We start from the raw sequence: 23,090 nt of genomic DNA on the forward strand, positions 1-23,090 counted from the left end.
CTTAAACTAATGAAAACAAATTTTAAACTATATAGTTTATTTTAAAAATTAAACAAAAACTAAATGATTAATTATTTACTTGATAATATAACTCTATGAAGCGAAATTTTTAATTTTTTATTAAAACTTTCTAAATTTATGAAATGTTACAATATATTTGAATATGATAATAAAACAATATATTACTAATCTATATATATATAGTTACGATTTTAATTATGAAATAATAATCTGAAAAAATATATATATATAGAATAAGATACAAATACATGTGAAAGTTTGAAACAATCTATTTAATAAAAAAAATATACCGTAAACTTATTATGTTTTAAAAATTAATAGACACATATATATTAGGGCAAATCTCCAAAATAGCACCTTTCTAAGTTTATATCACAAAATAGCACTCAAAAACTAAAATGACCAAAATAGCATTTTATCTTTTGAAAAATTTAAATTTTTTTATTTTTCAAAATTTGAAATCTTATCTCCAAAACCTCACTTCTCAACTCTAAACCCTAAAACCTAAATTTTAAACCCTAAACCCTAAATTATAAACCCTAAACCCCATCCTTTGAGTGCTATTTTTGTGACTTTTGGCCTTGAATGCTAGTTTAGGAACGAAAACTTGATTTAATGCTATTTTGGTCTTTTTCTCTATATATTATAATATATACCAATTTAGAATTGAAAACAAAATATTTATATAAAAATAAATAAAAACAAAGGATCGAGATCTAGTTACATGTTACAACCGGCGTCAACAATTTTGTTTTAAAATAAAAGAAAAACGTCTTTCTCGGAATATTATTTTCGTCAGAGAAATATGAAACATTCTAATGAAACAAGTGGGTTCTCTAACAACTCTTCAGGGGTATAACCGTAGTTTTGATGTTGTTGCTGATCCGACGTGTTTTTATTCGGATCTACCCTAAGCCGACCCGGAGACGGACTATTCTTCCGAGTCCTTGCCCCACCCACCCAAGTCTGACTCGAATCCATCACGGATCTATTTGTAGCGGGCGATCTCGACCTTCTTCCGGATCTCTCACGCGGGTCTCTCATACCCGACCCGACTCTCGCTCCAGTATTACAAACTCCGTTGATTCTCTTTCGAGGAGATTGATCAGTTCTTCGGGTCGGATAATTATTACTCGTGACCCGGGTCCGAGTTTTTGTCGGAGATCTCTGAGATTTCCTCTGCTTCACTTCTTCCTCACCGTAACCATTCATCACAGTCATTGAAGAAACACTCTCGCTCAAGCTCAAGCTACATATCTCCGAAACCTCTGATCCTTCTTCAGGGTCAATCGAAACGGGTCGGTTCATACACAAGCCAGGATCAGCTTCGAACTTTTCCTCCTCTGTCTCCAGGATCTTCCTGTTCATCGGATCATCCATGGCTGAGTTTTGGACATTAAAGGAACTACTGTGAAATGTTGTCTCGGACAAGACTTCTTTGACGACCGTTTCTTCTTCGACAATGTTTGTGTTCTTGTCAGACACGTTCTCGTTGGTCCGATTAGCGGTGCCGGAGCTAACGCAGCAACCCATGTGAGAGAAAGGGAGAGAGAAGACGATGTTGTTTGATCGGAGAAAGAGAGTAGTACTACTCTTTTGGGTGACAGCAAGAGAGAAGATGATTGTGAAGTGAGAGACTTCGAAGAGTATTTATTGTGATATCTTGGGACAGTTGATAAATTGATATGAGTGTAAAATAATACTACCAACTACCCCAAAGTAGCTTTAATTTATAATAATAATTCAATAGTAATGATGATTGATGAATAATACCCATGCAAATTTCAATTTCTTGAATCTTGATATATTTACGTTGATAAAAAGGTATGTTAAATTTTAGTCCAGGTAAGAAAAATCTCTTTACACAATGAATTTGCTTAGTTGAAAAAACTTCTCAAAATAGTTTAGAAGAAGCTAAAGAAATGTGTAAAGATCTAAAATTATACTATCTATATATTTTTCTAGTCACATGCATAACATGGTTTCAGATCTATACTACCATAAAGATAATTCATCTCTCTTATATAATATCACGAAACTTTACATTTTCTTTTTGAAACTTATATTTTTTTTTGTCAACATTTTTAGCTTCTGCACAACAATTATTTTAGGGTATGACTAGTTTAAACGCAACAGCTGCGGCTGCAGTTGCGAAAGTTTGCGCATGCGGGTTGTAACACTCCCGAACCGTCCTAGACATATGGTCGACCAACCGGTCAATAATCAAACAGGAACATGACCGATCAATCTTCCAACACCCAGGATTAGAGATGAATGAGCCAACCGGCCAGCCAACAATCAAACAAGAACATGACTAACCGTCCAATCCAACACCATGGTCTGGAAGCGCTACGTGACGAGTTAGGAACGATCCGGTCAGAATCGCAAAATTTACTTCACGACTTAGACAAGTTCATTCACTAATTCGTCCCGCTGCGTCAAGGCACAAGGCTTTGCAACCCGTACCTAGAGTTAGTGTTTTCCGTTAGATCGAGGCCTAAGGCTTTTCAACCCGTACCAGGACCTAACGTTGTGTTATACCGGACTAGTCAAATATCAGAGTACTCATGAAGCGCATATAAAACAATTACTTTTATTGATTTAGGAAATATTCATACATTGAATAATTCAAGACTGAGCCCGGTCTAATGCCAAATCGAGTCAACATAACACAATTCACAATACCGTTTACAAAAGGCATGAAAATCTACACCGGCAGTCCTAACGTCCAGCTGCAAGCGATCTGATCATCCTTACCTAAAGCAACCAGCAAAAAGGACAACGGAGTTGGATGAATAACATAATGTTACTCAGTGAGCTGGCGGCCTCTACCCGCAACCTAGACTCTAACCCAGACAACCCAAAATAACAATCAATCTAGCCCTATCATGCAATCAAAAGCTAAGGCTAAGGTAGACTTGGCCTCCTACCATGATCTAGCTTCAAGTAATGAGAATATGCATTTAAAACAAGTCAACAACCAATCCCTAGTTAACCATATATACACATGAGTTCAGTACTCATGCAGTGTTAGACACTTAAACTATACAAGTATCATTAACCGGTCGACCAACAATAATAAGACAAGAACATGATCGGCCAACCAATGATACCGCATAGCTTATAATATCCACCACCCTTCACAAGCAATCCCTCAAACACATACAAGCCAACGTCAGGTCTACACAAACGAAATACACCAAAAGCCTAATCTGGTACCTAAGCCAGACTTAGGACTTAATGTCAGAACCTGCAAGCAAATAAATCAACCACAACCACAATAATAACTATGAGTAACTATGACTCGATCTAACTCGTAACACCGTATATCGGTGCTACGCTAACTCGTGGGTTCCATAACCCTTACGAGACTCTAACACAACACTCTAACCTAGGCCCTGGTGACTTCATGTTCCTCCTCTCTATCGGCAATATCCTATCTTCCTACCACAAAGACCAGAAGAAGGAACTTTCAACCGACCGGGGCCCACTGTCCATCGGGTCACCGCGCGACAGCCCACAGTCCTTCGGATCACTGCCACATTACACCATCGTGTAATACTCAGCCATAGGCCATGACCCCGTCTATTTGAGTCTTCCCGATCCAAAGAATAAAGGGTTTCTTTGAACCCGCTGAATACAAGGGCGAGGAAACACTAATCAACCCCTAGACAAGCCTAGTATGAGTGGGTTACACACCTACTGTCGGCGCACTCACACAACACAAACTCAATCTAGTACCTAACCTAAAGATAAAGTTCCAGATCCTAACTAGACACTCGACTCTACAAAAGTAAACAATAGTACCAGTAATCCGGCCTATATGGCCTAAGACCACTATCACCAACAACTAAAAAACTAAGCAACAATATCAATACTAAACAACTCAATCAAACTGTTACCCAGATAGTTCAGCCTCCCGCTGAGAAACTATCTTTAAAGATAACGGGAACCTGCACTCAACTATATCAACATGCAAGAATAGAAAACATGATGCAACCTAGCCCTAGTCCTAGTCAGGTTATTAACTCAGTCTTAATTCCTTTCATCTCAGCTTAGCCCGTGCTAAACTGAGTCCGGTTCCATAAATAAAATAACCCAAAGGACTCTACCATGCAACAGCGTGAGAATTCTACTTTATATGCGACTCGATATATCCTAAGCTCCAAGTGGAACTCAAACAAAACCAACTCACAAAACTACCCTAAATTCCAAGTGGATTCAAACAAGCCAACTCACAGTGTTCTAGGCGAGAAGCAGCTGGTTGATTGGAGAGGACATGGCCAAACCCAAGGGACGAATTGACTGGACTGGGCTGGACTGGTCTCGACTTGGACAGAACCTCGGCTTCACCATATAGAAACAGACAGATTTTGACAGACTGATCTAGACTCTGACAGAACCTCCTTTAGCTTCTGGACAGTTCTTCGGACTTCCCGGCGGAGTATCGAGCAGAACTTCGACTGATCTCAACCTGTGGACCTGAACTAACTCCGGACAGCACTTCCGCTTGACTATAGAGGAAACTGACTGCCTTGGACGGACTGATCTGGACAGAGCTTCCATGTCACAATCATAGAGAATCATCAATTGGACAAAACTTGGCTTCTCGGTGGTGTATCAGTCTTCAAAATCGATTACACTCTAAGTCGGCCACTTTCTCTCTCTCTCTCTCTCTCTCTCTCTCTCTCTCTCTCTCTCTCTCTCTCTCTCTCTCTCTCTCTCTCTCTCTCTCTCTCTCTCTCTCTCTAACCATGTTTTTGAAGTGGCTTTGGTGTGTAATGAATGTCTGAAACTGAAGGGGGTGGCTGGGTATTTATAGAAACTACCGACCAGTAATATCGAGCCACACCGGCGACTGTGTGTCAGCCCGCATGCTTCCGGTTGCATGTGCGGCGACACACGGGCATACACATGCCCTCATGCATGTCTCAGTCACATTTAATAAAACACATCCACGTCCAGATGGCTTGCTTCATGGCTGGAGTCATGTGACACTACACACGACTCCCTACATGTCGATCAGCATTTTTCGGTTGCATGCATCGCGACATCTCGTGCTTCTACATGTCAAGCTGGATGTGTTTCTTCAATGCACGGCAACACCTCGAGCTTCTGTAGACACTCAGCTTGTTGGATGGTTTCCACCACGTTCTTATCCCATAGATGAAGCCACCTCGAGCTTCTCGGTTTATTTATCTGATTTCAATCATTCCGGCAAATTTCTGATCCGCGATTAACCCCGAATATTTTTCCGCTCTCGTTCTGTTGAGCTGAATATTTTTTAATAAACTTCAATCTGAATTCTAACCTTGACGAAAAATATTTCCCGAGTCTTCGACTTCCCCGAGAAATTTCATAATACCGAAATTATGGTTTTCATCCCATTTCGGGTTTTCCCGTTGCGCTTCGATCCCGTCGTGCTTGCTTCCCGTTCTGCTTAATTCTCATCTTGCTTCCGACATATTATGTTTCCAACATAATATTTTACTGATACGAAGTTTTGGGGGAAACTTTGTGCTGAAGAAACGTCATTCTTCTAAAACGTCGAGCTTCTAAAACGCTGTGCTTCCAAAAACGTGATGCTTCCAAAACATTCTTCTGATCAATCTATCACATTGTCTAACCATGGTCCAGCAGCTTATTCGAGTCATGGTTCACTCACGATCAATTCTCCGACCACCTCGAACTTCAAAACTTCTCGATCGATCCTTATCGCCCGCGATTTGACCTCCAAGTAGATGCTCGACCAATCTTCTAATTTCTTCGAATCATGTCGAGTTTTATATGATCAAAATTCAATATTCATCATCATACTTTCATTCCCAAAAGCTTGACTCTAAATTTTGACTTTATCGATCTCGACCATTTTGTCCCGAAGGGTGGGGTATTACACGGGTGGTTGTGGTTTCTAACGGTTTTAAGAGATTTGTATGACTGGTTCTGCGGTTAGAAATTAGTGCGTTTGTAGGATATTTATGACTGGTTAACTAGCAAATGCAGCAATAGTTAAATAATAAATTATAATATTTAGATTTTATATAATTATAAAAATATCAAAAATATCAAAAATCATAATAAATATAAAAGTTATATTTAGAAGGTTATATTTTTAAATTTTTAAAAATTATAGAAAATATTTTTATTTTGAATTATATAATATTAATTAAAATATAATAGATTTTAGTATTTTTATAATTCCAATTTAAAATTTTTATTGAATATTTTTATTTTTATTTCGTATTTATATTGTTTAAAAAAAATAAAATTTGTATCCTCCCGCCGCCCGCAACCGCAAACGCTAGCTGGAATCAACTTTTGAATTTATGAGATTTAGAACGGTTTGAAGCGGTTAGAGCGGTTTGGGTGATTGTTTCAAAACGCTAACAACGCTACCAACAGCAAAAGCTGCGTTTGCGGGTGTTAGCGGGAAAACCTAGTCATACCTTTAATTATAGATGATACTTAGCACTAGAAAAAAAAACATTTTCAGTTACTATAAAAAACATTTTGACAAAAAAAAACTCTGCAAAAGCAGGCGATACTCTTGTTCTGTGACAATATAATTCATGAAATCCGTATAGCTGACACACCACTACACCAGTTTGGAACTTACAGAGGATCTGATTTTTTTTTATAATAGAATGTGAAGAAAACAATTATAATAATGAAGGTTAGAGACAAAAGTTTATGTCAGAGATCTAAGATCGTATACATAAGACGAATCTAACGACCAGAAACACATGTTACCACATCTATCTACTTTAAACAACATATTGCTTACTGGGTTAGGGCTTAATAATTGAACCGGCCGACAGTAACATATTCCTCCCCATTTAAGTTCACACCGACAGTGATCACATTCCCCTCCCGTTCAACTAGTTTTCTTGTAGTACGCATTATGAAACAAACAAAAATTAAAATGTAGCAAATCTTGAATCACTACAAGAAAATTCAAACTTAACGAAGAAGATTAACAAGAAAAAACAAACCTCGTAAATTTACGTCAACTTTACGAGGAATTTACGTGAATAACAGTATCATCGTTATTTCCTCGTAAACTAACGACAAAAACCGTTCATCGTAAAGTCGATGTAACGTGACGTGTCATTTACGAGGAAATAACGATGATATTATTTTTCACGTACGTTCCTCGTAAAGTGGACGTAAACTTCGCGTGTTATTTACGAGGAAACTATTTACGTGGATTTAGCGAGGAAATTTTGAATCCACCAACTTTGTAGGTGTTACACGTTTTTTTTGGCACCTAATTAATTTTCGTCGTAAATTCATAGAAAAATTACAACTACCAGATTTGAAATTTCCTATAAATATAGATGTTTGAACATCATTTTAAACACACCAACAACAAAAAAAGTAAAAGAAAAAAATTGGCTGGCTCCGGAACTATTTACGAGTTGCGGAAGTGGATGTATATGCATAGAGATGCTAACGGGAGAGTGACGAAAGAATACCTTGCGGGGCTGGAGACATTTATGCATCAAGCAGATTCAACACCGCTCGCCCAAGAAAGTGGTAAGATGTTTTGTCCTTTTCGGAAATGCAACAATTCGAAACTGGCAAACCGTGAAAATGTTTGGAAGCATTTAATAAATAGAGGTTTCACGCCAAATTACTATATATGGTTTCAACATGGAGAAGGTTTTAATTATGATAAAAATGAAGCTAGTAGTAGTAATAGCAATTTTCAGGAAGAACCGGTTGATCATCATTTGCATAATGAACATAGTTACCATCAGGAGGAGATGGTAGATTATGATAGGGTTCATGATATGGTAGCTGATGCATTCGTAGCTCATGATGAAGATGAAGAACCTAATATAGATGCAAAAAAGTTTTACGAAATGTTAAACGCGGCGAATCAACCACTTTACAGTAGTTGTAGAGAAGGCCTCTCTAAATTGTCGTTGGCTGATAGAATGATGAATATTAAAACTGATCACAATCTACCTGAAAGTTGCATGAACGAATGGGCTGACTTGTTTAAAGAGTATTTGCGGAAGACAATGTGTCTGCTGATTCTTATTATGAGATTCAGAAACTGGTTTATAGTTTTGGGTTGCCTTCGGAGATGATAGATGTTTGTATCGACAACTGCATGATCTATTGGGGAGATGATGAGAAGCTAGAAGAATGTCGATTCTGTAAGAAGCCACGATTCAAGCCGCAAGGACAGAGACGTAATAGGGTACCGTACCAAAGGATGTGGTACCTACCAATTACAGACAAATTGAAAAGATTGTATCAATCAGAGCAGACTGCTGAGAAGATGAGATGGCATGCCGAGCATACTCAGACGGATGGTGAGATGACTCATCCATCAGATGCAAGAGCCTGGAAACATTTCAACAAAGTATATCCGGATTTCGCTAGCAATAGCCGCAATGTGTATCTCGGACTATGCACATATGGATTTAGTCCGTTTGGAATGTCAGGGAGACAATATTCATTGTGGCCAGTCTTTCTTACACCATACAATCTGCCACCGGAGATGTGCATGTAACGGAAATTTCTATTCTTGACCATATTAATACCTGGTCCGAACCATCCAAAAAGGTCCCTGGATGTTTTCTTACAACCACTGATAAAAGAGTTGAAGGATTTGTGGTCAACAGGGGTGAGGACGTATGACTGTTCAACGAAGACGAATTTTACGATGCGAGCGATGCTTTTGTGGACCATAAGTGATTTTTCTGCCTATGGGATGTTGTCTCGATGGACTACACATGGGTGATTAACTTGTCCATATTGTAATGGAACGACAGATGCGTTTCAACTGAAGAATGGTAGGAAGACAAGTTGGTTTGATTGTCACCGTCGGTTTCTTCCCATTGGCCATCCTTACCGAAGAAACAAGAATTTGTTTAGGCACAAAAGGGTTGTGAGAGACACTCCTCCTCCATATCTAACTGGAGAAAAAATTGAAGCGCAAATCGACTACTATGGGGCTAATGAAACAGTTCGTTGGGGTGGTAATTGGCATGTCCCTCGTAATATGCCTGATTCTTACGGTGTTCATCACAACTGGCACAAGAAGAGTATATTTTGGGAGTTGCCATATTGGAAGGATCTTCTTCTACGCCACAACCTCGATGTGATGCATATAGAGAAGAATTTCTTTGAGAACATCATGAATAAAATATTGAATGCCCAGGGAAGACAAAAGACAACATAAAATCGAGGTTGGACTTGCCGGATATTTGCTTAAGAAGCGAGTTACATATTAAAAGCAATGGACAAGTTCCCGTTCCGATATTCAGATTGTCTTCAGAAAAAAAGTCGGTGTTGTTCAACTGGGTGGCATCAGAAGTGAAGTTCCCCGATGGATATGTTTCGAATCTCTCTAGATGTGTTGAAAAGGGTCAAAAGTTCTCCGGGATGAAGAGTCATGATTGTCATGTCTTTATGCAACGACTACTGCCCTTTGCATTTGCGGAGCTACTTCCAACAAACGTACATGAAGCACTTGCAGGTACGTAGTGTATTATATGATAATAATTTTATAACGGTCTAATTTGTAAAATAATATATGACTAACAAAGTGTTTAATTGTTTTTGGAATATAAAAGGCATTGGAGCATTTTTCAGGGATCTGAGCACACGCACTCTTAAAGAAGAAGTTGTGGAACAGCTTCAGGAGAACATTCCAATCTTATTGTGCAACCTGGAGAAGATATTTCCTCCCGGTTCTTTTGACGTCATGGAGCATCTAGCTGTCCACCTTCCATATGAGGCATTGCTTCGTGGACCTGTACATTACGGCTGGATGTATCAGTATGAGCGAGCCATGAAATATTTGAAGGGAAAAGCAAAGAACCTCGCCAAAGTTGAAGGTTCTATAATTGCTGGAAGTTTGACAGAAGAAGTTTATCACTTCACATAGTACTACTTTGCGTCAAAAGTACGTACCCGGAGAAGAGCTCCAAGAAGATATGATGATGGTGGTGTTGCGCCAACATATGCAGTTGATGGTGTTCCAGACATCTTTAGCCTGATTGGGCGACTCGGTGGGAAGTCTAAAGAGGTTTGGTGGTCGAGTGAACAAGACGCTCATAGTGCACACACCTATATTCTACTCAATTGCGAGGATCCGTTGATGCGTTATTTTGAAAGGTAACATATATATGGACACTTCGAAACACATCTAATTAAGTATAATAAGTTATATTAATTGGGAGAGATTCATTCCTATAAAATGTGATTTTACAGCCTATTTGTTTCTCAAGTCAAAGAAACATTTCCTGGTATATCCACAAGTGACGTAGACAAAAGGAAAGATCAACACTTCATAAAGTGGTTGCGAAATCAGGTATTAACTCAAACTCTTTTTTCGTACATGATCGGTATTTAAACATTCTCTTTACTTTTGCAGGTTGATTATGACGACGATACAGATTATCCTAAGTGGTTACACGAAGTAATTCAATCTCCACTTGTAAAGGTCACCACATCACAGATGTATTTCACGCGAGGCTATACTTTTCACACATATGAGTATGGTAGACAGCGGGCAACCAGTAACTATGGAATATGTGTGAAAGGGGAAACAAATTTCTACGGGATCTTGACGGAGATTATTGAAGTCGAATTTCCAGGGATACTGAAGCTGAAATGCGTCCTCTTCCAATGTGAATGGTTCGACCCCGTCGTCAACAGAGGTGTTCGGTCTAACAAATTCGGTGTAGTTGATGTCAACGGTGGACGACGGTACAACAAATTCGAGCCTTTCATCTTAGCTTCACAAGCAGACCAAGTTAGCTTCCTTCCATACCCTCGGATGAGAGATTCGGGTATAAATTGGTTAGCAGTGATCAAAGTTACACCTCGAGGACGAATCATCAGTGGAGAAGAACCACCATTGCAAGAAGAACAGATAAATGAAGTCGAGGAACCTGAACAAGAAATTGATGACATCCTTCTCATTGATCCGCATAATCACGAGTACGAAGATCTTACCGATGATGCCACAGACGAAGCTGTTGAAGAAGAGTTTAATGAAAATGATGACATTTCTAGTGATGACGAGAATGTCGATGAATCCGATTGATGTATTTTTGATTTTGTGTAGTTTGTTTTATGAATAAGGTAATGTGAGAGTTTGTTTTATGAATAAGGCAATATTGTGGGAGTTTGTTTTGTGAATAAGAAAATGTGGGAGTTTGTTTTATGAATAAGTAAAAGTGGGAATTGTGGTTTGGAATATATGAATTAGAAGATAAGGAATTGTGGTTTGGAATGAAAATAAAGATAGGGTTTGGAATATATGAAGTAGAAGATAAGGAATATGGGGTTTGGGGTTTTGGATTTTAGGGATTTAAACGTAATACTCGTTAATTCCTCGTACGTTGTCGTCAAACTTACGACGCAGTCCTCGTTTATTCCATGTTGACAGATTCGTCGTAAAGGACTCTTTGGATAACGAGGAAATAACGACGAAATTAAAAACTAAAGAAAGCGAAACCCGTTAATTCCACGTAGGAGAGAATCGTCGTAAACACCCCGTAATATAAATGATGAACGCGGCCCTCTTTAATTCCACGTAGGACGGAATCGTCGTAAACACCTCGTAACATAAATCATCGTAAATACCACGTAAGGTAAATGATGAACGCTGCCCTCTTTAATTCCACGTAGGACGGAATCGTCGTAAACACCTCGTAACGAAAATCGTCGTAAATACCTCGTAGTGTAAAAACTAGAAAAACTATACTGGATTTACATGTGGCAAGACTTCCAGCAATTATATTACTTAAATCTCACCAACATAAATTCCAATATCTTCTTCTCTTCCTTTTTTTCTCAAATTTTTATAATTTGAATAGGATTGGATTTGGGAGTATGATGTGAGATAGGGTGTGATTTGGGAGTTTGGGTGTGGGTTGAGAAGGGGAGTTACAGGTATATTTATAGGGAAGCTTTCCTCGGTAATTCCACGTAAGCGAAATCGTCGTAACGTCCTCGTACCTAAAAGACACGGGCCATTGTAATTCCTCGTAACTTCCTCGTACAATAAAACGCGGGCCTTTGTAATCTCTCGCTGTTTCGTCGTAAAAAAAAACACGGGCCTATGTAATTCGTCGTAAAATTACGAGGAATTTGCGACGGTATGTAATCTTATACATACCCCCCGAGCGCTCACTCTTTCTTTCCTCTCTACTTCTTCTCCACTTCCTCTCCACTTCCTCCCTGTTTCGTTGCAATGGTAAGCCTCTCTAATTCCTCTCTAATTTGGTTAGTTTAGGTAGATTAGGTGGTTAGTATAGGGAATTTAGATAGGTTTACGGATCTTATGTTATTTAGTGTTGATTAGGTGGATAATGTTGGAAAATATACTGTTGACGAAAATTTAAAAAATTAAACTTTTTTCTCAGGTTCGAAAAGGTAGACTTACTGCCCATTACAGAGAGATGTTCGGTGAGCCGGGTAGTCGTTTAGACCCGTCATCTTCTTCAGCGCCCGGTTCTTCGGGTCAGGAGACTGTCTCCGAGACTCAGTACACTCAGAGAGTCTTTGGGTCTCCTTCTTCTAGTGCACCATCGGTTCCTCATGTGCCTCCCCCGATGGCTCATCTGACGATGCCTCCTCCTGTGCCTCCTCCGATGGCACCTCCGATGCCCGCCGCCGAGATTCATCCCGATTTGATGGTGCCTTCGAGTGCTCCTTATTCGCAGTACACTGTAGAGGACATTCTCCGTCTGCCAGGCAGAGAAGGCTTACCAGTCATCGACCCCGACCGACCGGACGGAACTTTGTGGTATGTTACAATATTTTTTTTTCGTTTTAAATTCTCTTATAACTTTAAAAAATATTTTATATTTTAAATTTGTATTTTCCAGGTTTGGGATTGACGGATGTCTTGCATCGGACGTAACCGACACGATGAAAGGTTACTTCTCCATGGCACATTCGAACTGGAGTAAGACGCCTCACTACGTCAGAAAGACGTGGTTCAAAATTTACGCTGTAAGTTTCTATTAATTAATTATATATCTTTTAATTTTTTCATGATTTATATATATTTCTTTTTGAAAAACTAATTATAAATTATTTTTTCCAACAGCAAAAATATAATTGGGCCTTGGGGATCACTGAGAGGGTGAGGAAGAAGTTTATCGCGAAGGCGAAAGTTCGCTTGTTGGACACGGTCTCCAACTGGAAGGGTGACTGGATCGTGAAGGGGTATGAGCGTGGCAAACCCGCTGAGCTCACCACGGATATATGGGATGGCCTCATCCGATATTGGCGTCTTCCTGATTCCATTAGAGTCGCCCAGTCTTGCTGTAACTCCCGTAACACAGTCGATGAGCACGGAAACGGGTCGATGCTTCACACTACGGGCCAAAAACCCCACGCGGTGTCCGTTTGGAAATGGTAATTACATATTTAATTAAATTAAAATTTTAAAATATTTTAAAATATTTTAAAATATTTTTATATATATTCTAACAACTTTCTTAAATGTTTTTTAGGCCAAAGAGACGAGAGAACTCCCGTCTCTTATGGAACTTTACGAGAGGACCCACAAGAACAAGGCGAGCCGAATTATAGATGGCAAGTCTGAGCAAATCTACAACGATTTGGCTGCTCGGGTTGAAGAACGCCAGACCCAGCTGACCCAGCAGTCCACCGATGGATTACCCGTCACCTTATCCACACCTGAAGTGGATAAGATTTACGAGGAGGTATATTTTCTAAAATTTTAATTTTTTTATTATTCATTTAATTTAACTTTAAATTTTTACTAACAAAATTTATTTTTTCTTTTTAAGGTTGTCCCTAAAAAAAAGGGACGGACGTTGGGGATTGGTTCCGTCAACGATGTTCCGAGAGCGACACCGTCTTATGGTCAGCGACGGGATGATGAAGTCTCTCAGCTGCGTAGGGAGTCCGATGAGTTGCGTAGAGAGTCTGCTGAGCTACGTCACGAGTTGAGCTCAACGCGATCTCGTATGGGTGGACTCGAGGGCTTCTTGGACGTTGTAGCGGCCACAAATCCGGAATGGGAGACCTTGTTGAGGACCATGCGACAACGAAATCCTATTCCAGGCGAGTCAACATCCGACACACATGCCGAGGCGGATGTAACGGCGAGGAGTGATGAATTCTACCGGGCGATTAACGACCCTTAGTTCTTTTTAATTTCGGTTCTTGTATTATGAATTCAAAACTTATTTATATATAAAATATTTTGGTTTTGATTTTTTTAGAATTTTAATTTTATTAATAATTTAAATTATTTAAATTATTTTTTTAATTATAATTTTTATATTTCTGTAAAATAACGAAACGAAGTAAATTCGTAGCTAATTTTGCGACTTCTTTACGTGGAAGCTTAACGAGGTTTTTACGAGGAATAGTTTACAAGGAAATGACGTGGAAAGTTCACGTGGTCTTTACGAGGAAAGCTATCAAGGTATTTACGTTTACTTTACGAGTATCTACTTTTGAGTTATTTACGTGGGTTTTACGAGGAACGGCTTTCGAGGTATTTACGAGAAAATTTAGCGACGTCCTTACGTGGAAGCTTTACGTGGTCTTTACGACGAAATATTCTTCTTCGCTTTTACGACGAAATTATTTCCTCGCTATGTTACGACGAATTAGCGAGGATATATGTGTTACGACAAACGTATAACGACAAAACGGTTTTCCTCGCTAATTCCTCGTAACACTGCTTTTACAACGAAGTCACAAGAAAAACTGCCCTCGTAAAACTTGTGTTTTCTTGTAGTGAATACATATATACTTAAGTTAAGGTTCTGAAGTTTGGATCCTCTAGTTATTAAGAGATACTCATAACAGCCACCTCAAATCTAAGAATGAAGCTGCAATAATCGCAGAAAAACAAATAAAATGAATAATGCAATTCTCGAATTGTTAATCTTCGCAATTCAAAAAAAAAAAAAAGAATTGTTAACATTCTTGAATTCGAGTGTTGGAATTTCTGTCTACAGGTGTGGATACGGGTGCATGGCGAGCAATTAATGTAGGTACACTGTCTCCTGGCATTAACACCGAGACCCCTTTTGAGTACACAACTACACACCTAACTGCAAATCGATATAATCCCTCACGATATTAGTTTCCAAATCAAAGAATTTGATATCCACACAGTTTCTATAGGAAGACGTAGACAGATCTGAACCTCCATTCGTGTTGGAGAAACAAAATTTATAAGGTTCATTAAAATAGAATTTGATGTTTGTACAAAGACAATTTTCTTGAACTCATAACTACACTTTATGGTCCCCTCCCATGTTTTGGACCAGGCCCGGCTTATAGTATACATGTGCCTTGTGGTAGGATAGTCTTTTTCGTCTTCTATTTGAATTATCTGGGATTTCACAAATTGAGATCCTAATTTATTTTGTAAGAATGTAAGAAAAAAGAGACCCAATGCGTACACTACTGAGCACTGCTCAGAGCCAACACTATTTTGGATGGTTCTAGTTCTGATCACATGGTAGGTTACTTATGAAAGTTCAATATGCCAACTAAGCTCCCACTCCTAGATAACTATTCCTAACCAAAAGTAAATGAAAACTTAAGACATTGCTAAGATATCAAGACAAAAGGATAAATATTTCATCCAAATAACAGTTTACCCAATAAAAACCCATGTTCTCAGTGAGATTTGGCATCCCAAGAATAAAATCTTCGCTCAAGCGAGTCGACCTAGATTCCTTCGATACTGTTATGCTAATATTTAGCGCTACAACTCGAAGAGATGGAAGACAAAGGGAATGTGTAATATCTATGAAACTATACTACTCCCACGAAACATGTAAAATAAGAGGAAAAAGCCAGTGGACCATTTTGTGTGTCAAAGGAATGTAAAGTCAAATATGGTAGAGACCACATATTTTATCTCAATACGCATAGAATCCACTATGTCTTTCACACTCATAAATACTTACAAACCAATCAATGCCAGTACAACCTGGCTATCTTACTTTTTTCACTCCTCTTTTGTCACTATGGGAGAAAAAACAGAGATGATGACGAATTATTTCAAATTTTCAATGAATGTATCACCAAAAATATCTGTGTGTGCAAAAACTTATGATACAATTTAATGGTGATGATGCAACGCATGTGTGTCGGTCAGTTTATACTAATGAGTACACAAACCCTAGCTATGATGTTTTTTTTTTTGTTTTTTCTTTTGGAACAAAAAGTGTTCCAACCAATGAAAGAACTATTTGGATCACATCCCAATCACACAAAAATCTAATAAATGTTCTAAAATCAGTGTACTGGATAAGATCACGATTTCTATTTAAAGTTTAGGAGAAGTATCTGTAATGAGTTAGGGATTCGGTGAATGAGTATAATAGAGATTTTGTCATGCTATAGCTGAACCCAATTTAAGGTTGCCTAAGTACTTTTGAATAGCCATCAATCCAATCGTAGTTCATTACAAGACATTTTAGAGAGTTCACGATTTTTTTCACAGAAAAGTACTTGGTTTCTTCTAGTTGTCTTTCGTTGATCTTTTAGACTTGATGACCTTTCTCTTTGTATAAGGTTTAAGTCGGTGTTTTTCGCTGACTTCTTTTTTCTACTGCGCCAATTTCATTTTTCTTGTTGTCTTCATATTCTTTTCCAATTACCATTTATTAAATGGATCGATATGAATTTAGGAAGGATTTTGATAAGGGTAGTAAACCTGTCTACAACAATAAGACAATTTTTTATATTTTAAGAATTAAAGAAATGAGAAAAAATCTTACCATGGGAAATTCACAAATACTCCTAGAAAATGCAAGGCCATTGAACCCCATCCGGACCTGGAGAAATAATATGAGTTAGTTAACTTTGTGCTAGTTCGAATCATGCTCTCAAAGATGCCCATGACGAGGAACATTGAGATGGGAATGGCGGTTGCAACCAAACCAAAGGAAACAACGTTGACTGAATCTTTGAACTGGGGTCTCCATTGCTCCTCTTGTCAGAGATTTGTTGGAGCTCTCACCAGCGGCTATTGATAGTTCTAATACAATTACGTCATTTTGAAGTTTTCTAGCTTTTTTATGACAATTTTTTTTAATCTGGAGTATTTCAAATCTATGGAAGGCTTAAACTAATCCATAAGGAGAAGTGCAGCATATGGATAGACTATTTCTCTCCAAGTATTCAAATATATCCATGTGGAAGTTCAGAACAATGTGACTTAATTTCGTACAACAGGTGGATCAAATCTGAAACGTGTTAGTGTTCCAAGGGCCAAACGTTTTTTCTTGTTGTTGTTTTGATGTTTTTGTTAGTTGTATTCATTGTAATGTGTTCTTGGATCAGGCATGGCTAGTGCCGTTTAGGAGTTACATGGCGCTTAGAACACAATAAAAGTTGATGCCTTTAGTTATAATAAAATATAAATTATCATTATTTTGCTTAATATATTATTTTATAATGTAAAGTTTGGTATTTTTATAAAGTAACATAAAACATTACTTATTCATTTTATAAAAAGTTTCGTCAATTTCAAAATTTTAAATTCTTATCATATATTTAAAAATATGTAAATTCGAGATTTCACAAACTCATCTTGTTTTTATTCTATTTGCATTTTCAGTTCCACTTTATTGATTTCTAGTTTTAAAACATAAGAAATCTAAATCTATATTATTAAAACTGAAGTAAAAGTATAAACTTATCCTTAAAATAACATTTTAATCACATTCTTATGCCACTGAGAAACTACATAATCCTACATTTTAGCATTTATTATTTTTTTATCAATTAAAGAAACATACCTAAATTGATTTTCAAACTAATTAATGTGAAACTTTCCAAATATTTCTTAATTTAATAAAGACAAGTTTTGGACCCATAAAACTTTGAATGGCAAGCATCAGGACAGTCAAGAATCTGTTTTATAGAAGGTGCGTGAAAGGAGAATGACAAATTCACAGAGCATGGATGGTTCTGCTGAGAAGTAGGATCAGAAGAGAAGATGATGGGGGCGATGAATCTCCGAAGAAGCTTATCAGCTTTGCATGCCAAATGTGAAGCTTTGATATGGGCTATGGAGTGCATGAAGACCCTTGATTTTTCAGACGTAGTTTTCGCAACAGACTGTTCTCAATTAGTGAAGATGGTGTTCTCACCTGACGAAATTTTTTTGAAATTTGATATTTAATTTAATACAAAAGGAATATTCTGTAAAAAGATATCATTCAACGCCTAAAATGCCCAAATTAGTATATGCTAAATGGAAATAATTCAAAATTTGATATGCTCAACTCCATTAATAATATACCTTTCTCTAGAATTACAATAAACTAAATCATATATTATATAAGGGGTGAATTTGCTGAATATTCATAAGAGGCAAAAGAATGAAGAATATAGCCATTCTACATTAATTCAAGATGGATGGGACAATTTGCGCAAAACATGACCAAAATCTCCCTCCAGGCGCGTGCGCTTGATGTTGAAATGCACAAGATAAAATTATCATATTATACTACACACTATTTAGTATAGTCACACGAATAATTTCACTTTAACTATACTATATTTCGGTTAGAATAGTATGTCAATTGATGTTGATTACCAATTGTTGATCCAAACCCTAAACCAAAACTCTAAACCATAAATACAAACCCTAAACACAAATTCTTATCCCAAACCATAGATCCAAACGGAGCTACCTAAACCCAAATTCTAAACCCTAAACTCAAACCGTAAACCCTTAACCCAAACCCTAAACCCAAATTGTAAAACCATACCATCGCCCATAACGGAGCTACCTAAACCCTAACCTTGAAGGTCTAAACCCTAAACCCAAACCGTAGACCCTAAACCTAAACCGTATATCTTAAACCCAAACCGTAGACCCTAAACCCAAAACCCCCCTAAACCCAAACTCTAAACCCTAAACCCAACCGTAAACCCTTAACCCAAACCCTAAACCCAAATTGTAAAACCAAACCATCGCCCATAAATGAGCTACCTAAACCCTAACCTTGAAGGTCTAAAATATACTAAATTTCATTTAGAATAGTATGGTAATTGTCGTCGTGGTGATGAAACAACTGAACGTGGTGATGCTACATGTAGGATCTTTTGTAGTAACTGATGGTGATGGAAGAAGCAGAGGATGAGAAGAAAAAGAAGGAGGATGAGGAGGATGAGGAGGAGGAAGAGAGGACAAAACGTGGAGATGATTTAACAATGCTTGTTGCATTGTACTATTTTATGTTTATCAAATGGAATAGTACAACGCAACGTGTACTGTTCATCTTCTCCAGTAATTCTACGCATCCCCTGTTTCTCAATCCACATATATTGAAAAGTAGTAAAATTGTAAACCCAAACAAAGATATGAAAAAAGTGATCAGCCACAATTATCGGATCAAATGATTACATGGCGTGCGAAGCATCACTTTCTAAGAATTTGATAAAACTTGTAAATGATCATAGGATAAAAGAAAGAGAAGAAGGATCACTAGAAATTTTAGAAAAGAAAAAAAGAATGAAGATCAATGATGTAAGTGAGAGTGAGAATGTAACAGTGGAATGAAGGGTACTTTTTGTCTTTATACATATTATACAAAGAATATCATAGCCAAAAAATTGTTACGGTTACAAACTTGATTTTTGGTTTTGCTATGTATATGTGTTCCAATTCCCCTTATATAAAAGTCTTTTGGAATTTAATAAATTTACTTTCAGAAATTTTTCTTATTTCCTTATTGGATAAAAAAATCAAAAGTTCAATTGAATATTTTTAAATTACTATAGGGGTTTTCTACTAATTTTACAAGGTTAGCCATATTAGGGTTTATAACAAAATTTTTAAATCTTAACAGAATTTTAATTAACAATTTTTGTTATTCTAAATCGGCTTATATACTAGTTACCAAATTCATCGGTGAAACCGCATGTCCAAAATAGATATGAAAATATTGATATTATCTAATTTAAATAATTTATTTAAAAATAATGAGCACATTAAGTGCTGGTTGATAGATAAAATAATATTACAATAAAAATCAAAACAATAAAAATATAATTACATAAATATTAATTTTCTATTTATTTGTTGGCAGAAATATAAAATGCCTATCGGAATATAACATGTATAATATTTTCTGTGTATTTGATATATTTTTGACGAACAAAAACAAATTCCACGTTTTATAAGCACGTGTCAAAGATCTAGTTTCTATTGAAAATCAAGGTTATTGAGAAAAATATAAAACCAAAAGCATCATTTATTTATTCAGTTTAAATATATTTTTATTCATAATTTTTATTAAATCCTTCAATTTTCCAAATGGGTGACAGCTAGAGCTGGGTTGCGGGTCAAACCCGCCCCGCTGATCCGCCAACCCGCGGGTAAACTGATTTTTTTTACTTAAAAAATTTGACCCGCTTGACCCGCAAGAAGAAAATATGAAATCCGCACCCACCCCGCTAAAACCCGCGGATGATCCGCTAGACCCGCGGATAATATTAAAAATTATTAATTTAAATATTTTTTATTAAAATAACAATAAAATTTAATATTTTAAATATTTTTATTAAAAATAACAATAAAATTTAATATTTTAAATATTTTTTATTAAAAATAATAAATATTAATCTATTTATAATTAAAATTAAATTATTTTTAAAAAAATTTCTATTTAAAAATAATATTTTAAAAAATCTTTTTTTTTTTAGTTTTTGCGGATTGGCGGGTACCCGCACTGAATTTTGGCTGACCCGCACCCGCCCCGTATAAAAATCACTCAATCCGCACCCGCACCCGCGAACCAAATTTTTCAAATCACTCGACCCGCACCCGCCCCGCAGCGGATCAAACGGAGCGGGGCCCGCGGATAATGATTCATATTCCGAGCACTAGTGACAGCGTGAAAAGCATTAGAAATCAATTAACTTATATGTTTGTTCACAAATTCCCATTCTCCCACCAATTGACAATCTGTTGTAATATCCAACTGTTTATGTTCCATCGACATGCAAATTAACCGATGTGGGTCAATCATCTTTTTATCTATATCAACGGCTTTAATCTCCATATATATACACAATGAACAGAGGAAGAAAGAGCATGGGGGTGTTCCTTGGGCAGTGAGCAGCGACCTAAAGAGTTATGTTTCGGTTTGGGTAAGCAGAGGAGAGATTCTCGAAAAACAAAGAAACTGGATTTGTAAGGTTTGGAATAACGCAAGACTTCATATTGGACTCCAAGAATTGTCAAGAAAATATCAATGACTCAGAAGAATCCCCACATTCACAGCAAATGTAAACTTTCTCTTCATTCTATAAGACTCAAACCTGTCCGCCAGTAGCAGAAACAGGACCAAACTTACCAAGTTGATCAATATCCACATGTTAAGTGGAACAAGCCATCTCTCTGGTTTACAAATTCAGGACCATATGGAACGCAAGTTCCTTAAAACAAGGGAAGATCGATAACTTCATTCAAAACAAATGTGCACATGCAATGACCCATGGAATGTATTGACAATCACAACGTTTGACTAGGATAATTCATTGCCCACAGACAGCTTTATACTTCCACATATCCTAATTAAAGAATTCCGGGTCCAACAAGTTCCGATGCAGAAGAAAAAGGGAAAAGCAGAAAGCTAAAACATACGAATCATCTTGCGTTATTGAGATTGAAGGGAAGAGAAGAGCATCATTGATTGTTCCCTTTTGCAGCTTTTCCCCACTTGCTTGAATTATTCTGACGGGTTTTGGAGCTGGCCAGTAGACAAATCATTGATGTGTGGATACACTGCTTTCTCATCCAGTTGATTCTGAGCCCAAATCAGCATCTTCAACAAGCTTGGCAGTTTTGGATCTGTTTGTTCACAAACATTAAGTCGGTACATCAACCATTGGCTAGAGAATTAATGACTTAATGATGCTGTCTCTTCTTACTTAGAGAAGAATCTGTAGATTGGAATTCAAAGATGCTTAAGAAAACAAAACCAGTATAACATGGAGACAGTTACCTTTTTCATGACTCTGGCTAGTAAGAATGGCTGCATTCACTTCACTTGCTGTCTTAAGGCGGTGGGAAATGTCAAGAAGATCTTTAACAGGGCAGTTAGATGCATCTTCAAAAACAAGCAGGGCTACAGTTTTTTCCAGTTCTTGAAGAAACGCTTGCTGCAGAAAGAACCAACAAAATTGCATGAATGTTGTTGTTTCAGAGGTGTATATACAGAGAGAATTACGTTTTCTTCGCCACGTGGTGCAAGCTCCTCCTGAGCAAACTCCAAGGCTTCTTCAGTCTTCCCTTGTCGAATAAGTTCAATCAACCTTTGCTGCTGGAGATGAAAGAAGAGCTCTGGATTTGTGTCTAGTATCTGCAAGCACAATCAGTTTTCGATTCTTACAGGAAGAGAGAAGCATTGTTGTTGTATACCTCAGGATTTAAGTCATTAACTTTTTCAATAGCATCCTCGACGTTTCCGTTTTGAACAGCCTTTTTAACAGCCATTCGATCTGTGATGGTGGCAAGATCTATCTCTGCTGTTTCTCCATAAGGAAAAAGAAAGAAACACTTTAACACCACAAAGAAGAGAGAAACTATCAAAGGATACGTTTGGTTCCAGATTCCCTTTGGAACTTGTCAGCAGCTTCAACAAAACCTTCAGTGACAAGAAAATTCATGACGAGAGTGTTCATGTCTTCTTTCCTGAGCTTTACAGCGTTTAGCTTCTTCTCCCACTCGTCACGTGTGATCACTTTCTTTGAAGTAGCCTGATCAGTAGAACAGAGTTGGATCAAAGAACACAACAAGAGGTGGAGAAGAAGGAGGAGGAGGAATCTCTATACCATATGCTTGGGGTCGTCTTCTTCAACCTGGTTGATGAATATATATCCACTCAATTCAACAACTTCTTACCTGTCACTCCGATCAGAATTATTCAATTCTCTATTGCGATCGAATCCGGGAAAGAGTACCTGGAGAAGAGGCGAATCTGGGAAACGAAAGCCGGAGATGGAGTATCTTCAGAGGATAGGTTGACGAACAACCGATCATGAACCCATCCGGTTTATACTATTAAGGGGCTCGG

General features: G+C 37.4%; 3 protein-coding genes across 5 annotated transcripts; 1 reads left to right on the forward strand and 2 right to left on the reverse strand.

The window, feature by feature from the left end:
• Positions 1–684: 684 nt before the first annotated feature.
• LOC103849635 lies at positions 685–4,665 on the reverse strand. The gene has a single exon (XM_033288547.1). It carries the CDS (start codon positions 1,552–1,554, stop codon positions 817–819), a length of 738 nt encoding a protein of 245 aa, XP_033144438.1. The 5' UTR covers positions 1,555–4,665; the 3' UTR covers positions 685–816.
• An 8,658-nt stretch (positions 4,666–13,323) lies between these two features.
• On the forward strand, positions 13,324–21,647 carry LOC117132788. Of its 2 annotated transcripts, XM_033287887.1 has the most exons (4): positions 13,324–13,413; positions 13,512–13,724; positions 13,812–14,136; positions 17,985–21,647. In XM_033287887.1, exons 1-4 carry the CDS (start codon positions 13,411–13,413, stop codon positions 18,182–18,184), a joined length of 741 nt encoding a protein of 246 aa, XP_033143778.1. In that variant the 5' UTR covers positions 13,324–13,410; the 3' UTR covers positions 18,185–21,647. The 2 variants fall into 2 exon arrangements, with proteins under 2 accessions (XP_033143778.1, XP_033143779.1); XM_033287888.1 differs by lacking the exon at positions 17,985–21,647 and having other exon boundaries at positions 13,812–14,242.
• LOC103849634 (protein GID8 homolog) lies at positions 21,466–23,053 on the reverse strand. Of its 2 annotated transcripts, none has more exons than XM_009126376.3 (7): positions 22,978–23,053; positions 22,849–22,918; positions 22,614–22,773; positions 22,436–22,542; positions 22,245–22,376; positions 22,020–22,176; positions 21,466–21,865 (listed from the first exon to the last, which is right to left on the reverse strand). In XM_009126376.3, the coding sequence occupies exons 2-7, from the start codon at positions 22,849–22,851 to the stop codon at positions 21,744–21,746; spliced, it is 681 nt and encodes a 226-aa protein (XP_009124624.1). In that variant the 5' UTR covers positions 22,852–22,918; positions 22,978–23,053; the 3' UTR covers positions 21,466–21,743. The 2 variants fall into 2 exon arrangements, with proteins under 2 accessions (XP_009124624.1, XP_033143780.1); XM_033287889.1 differs by having other exon boundaries at positions 22,849–22,875; positions 22,978–23,041.
• Positions 23,054–23,090: the final 37 nt, after the last annotated feature.

Source organism: Brassica rapa, chromosome A03 (assembly GCF_000309985.2).
Source record: "Brassica rapa cultivar Chiifu-401-42 chromosome A03, CAAS_Brap_v3.01, whole genome shotgun sequence".
In the NCBI taxonomy this organism is placed as follows: domain Eukaryota; kingdom Viridiplantae; phylum Streptophyta; class Magnoliopsida; order Brassicales; family Brassicaceae; genus Brassica; species Brassica rapa.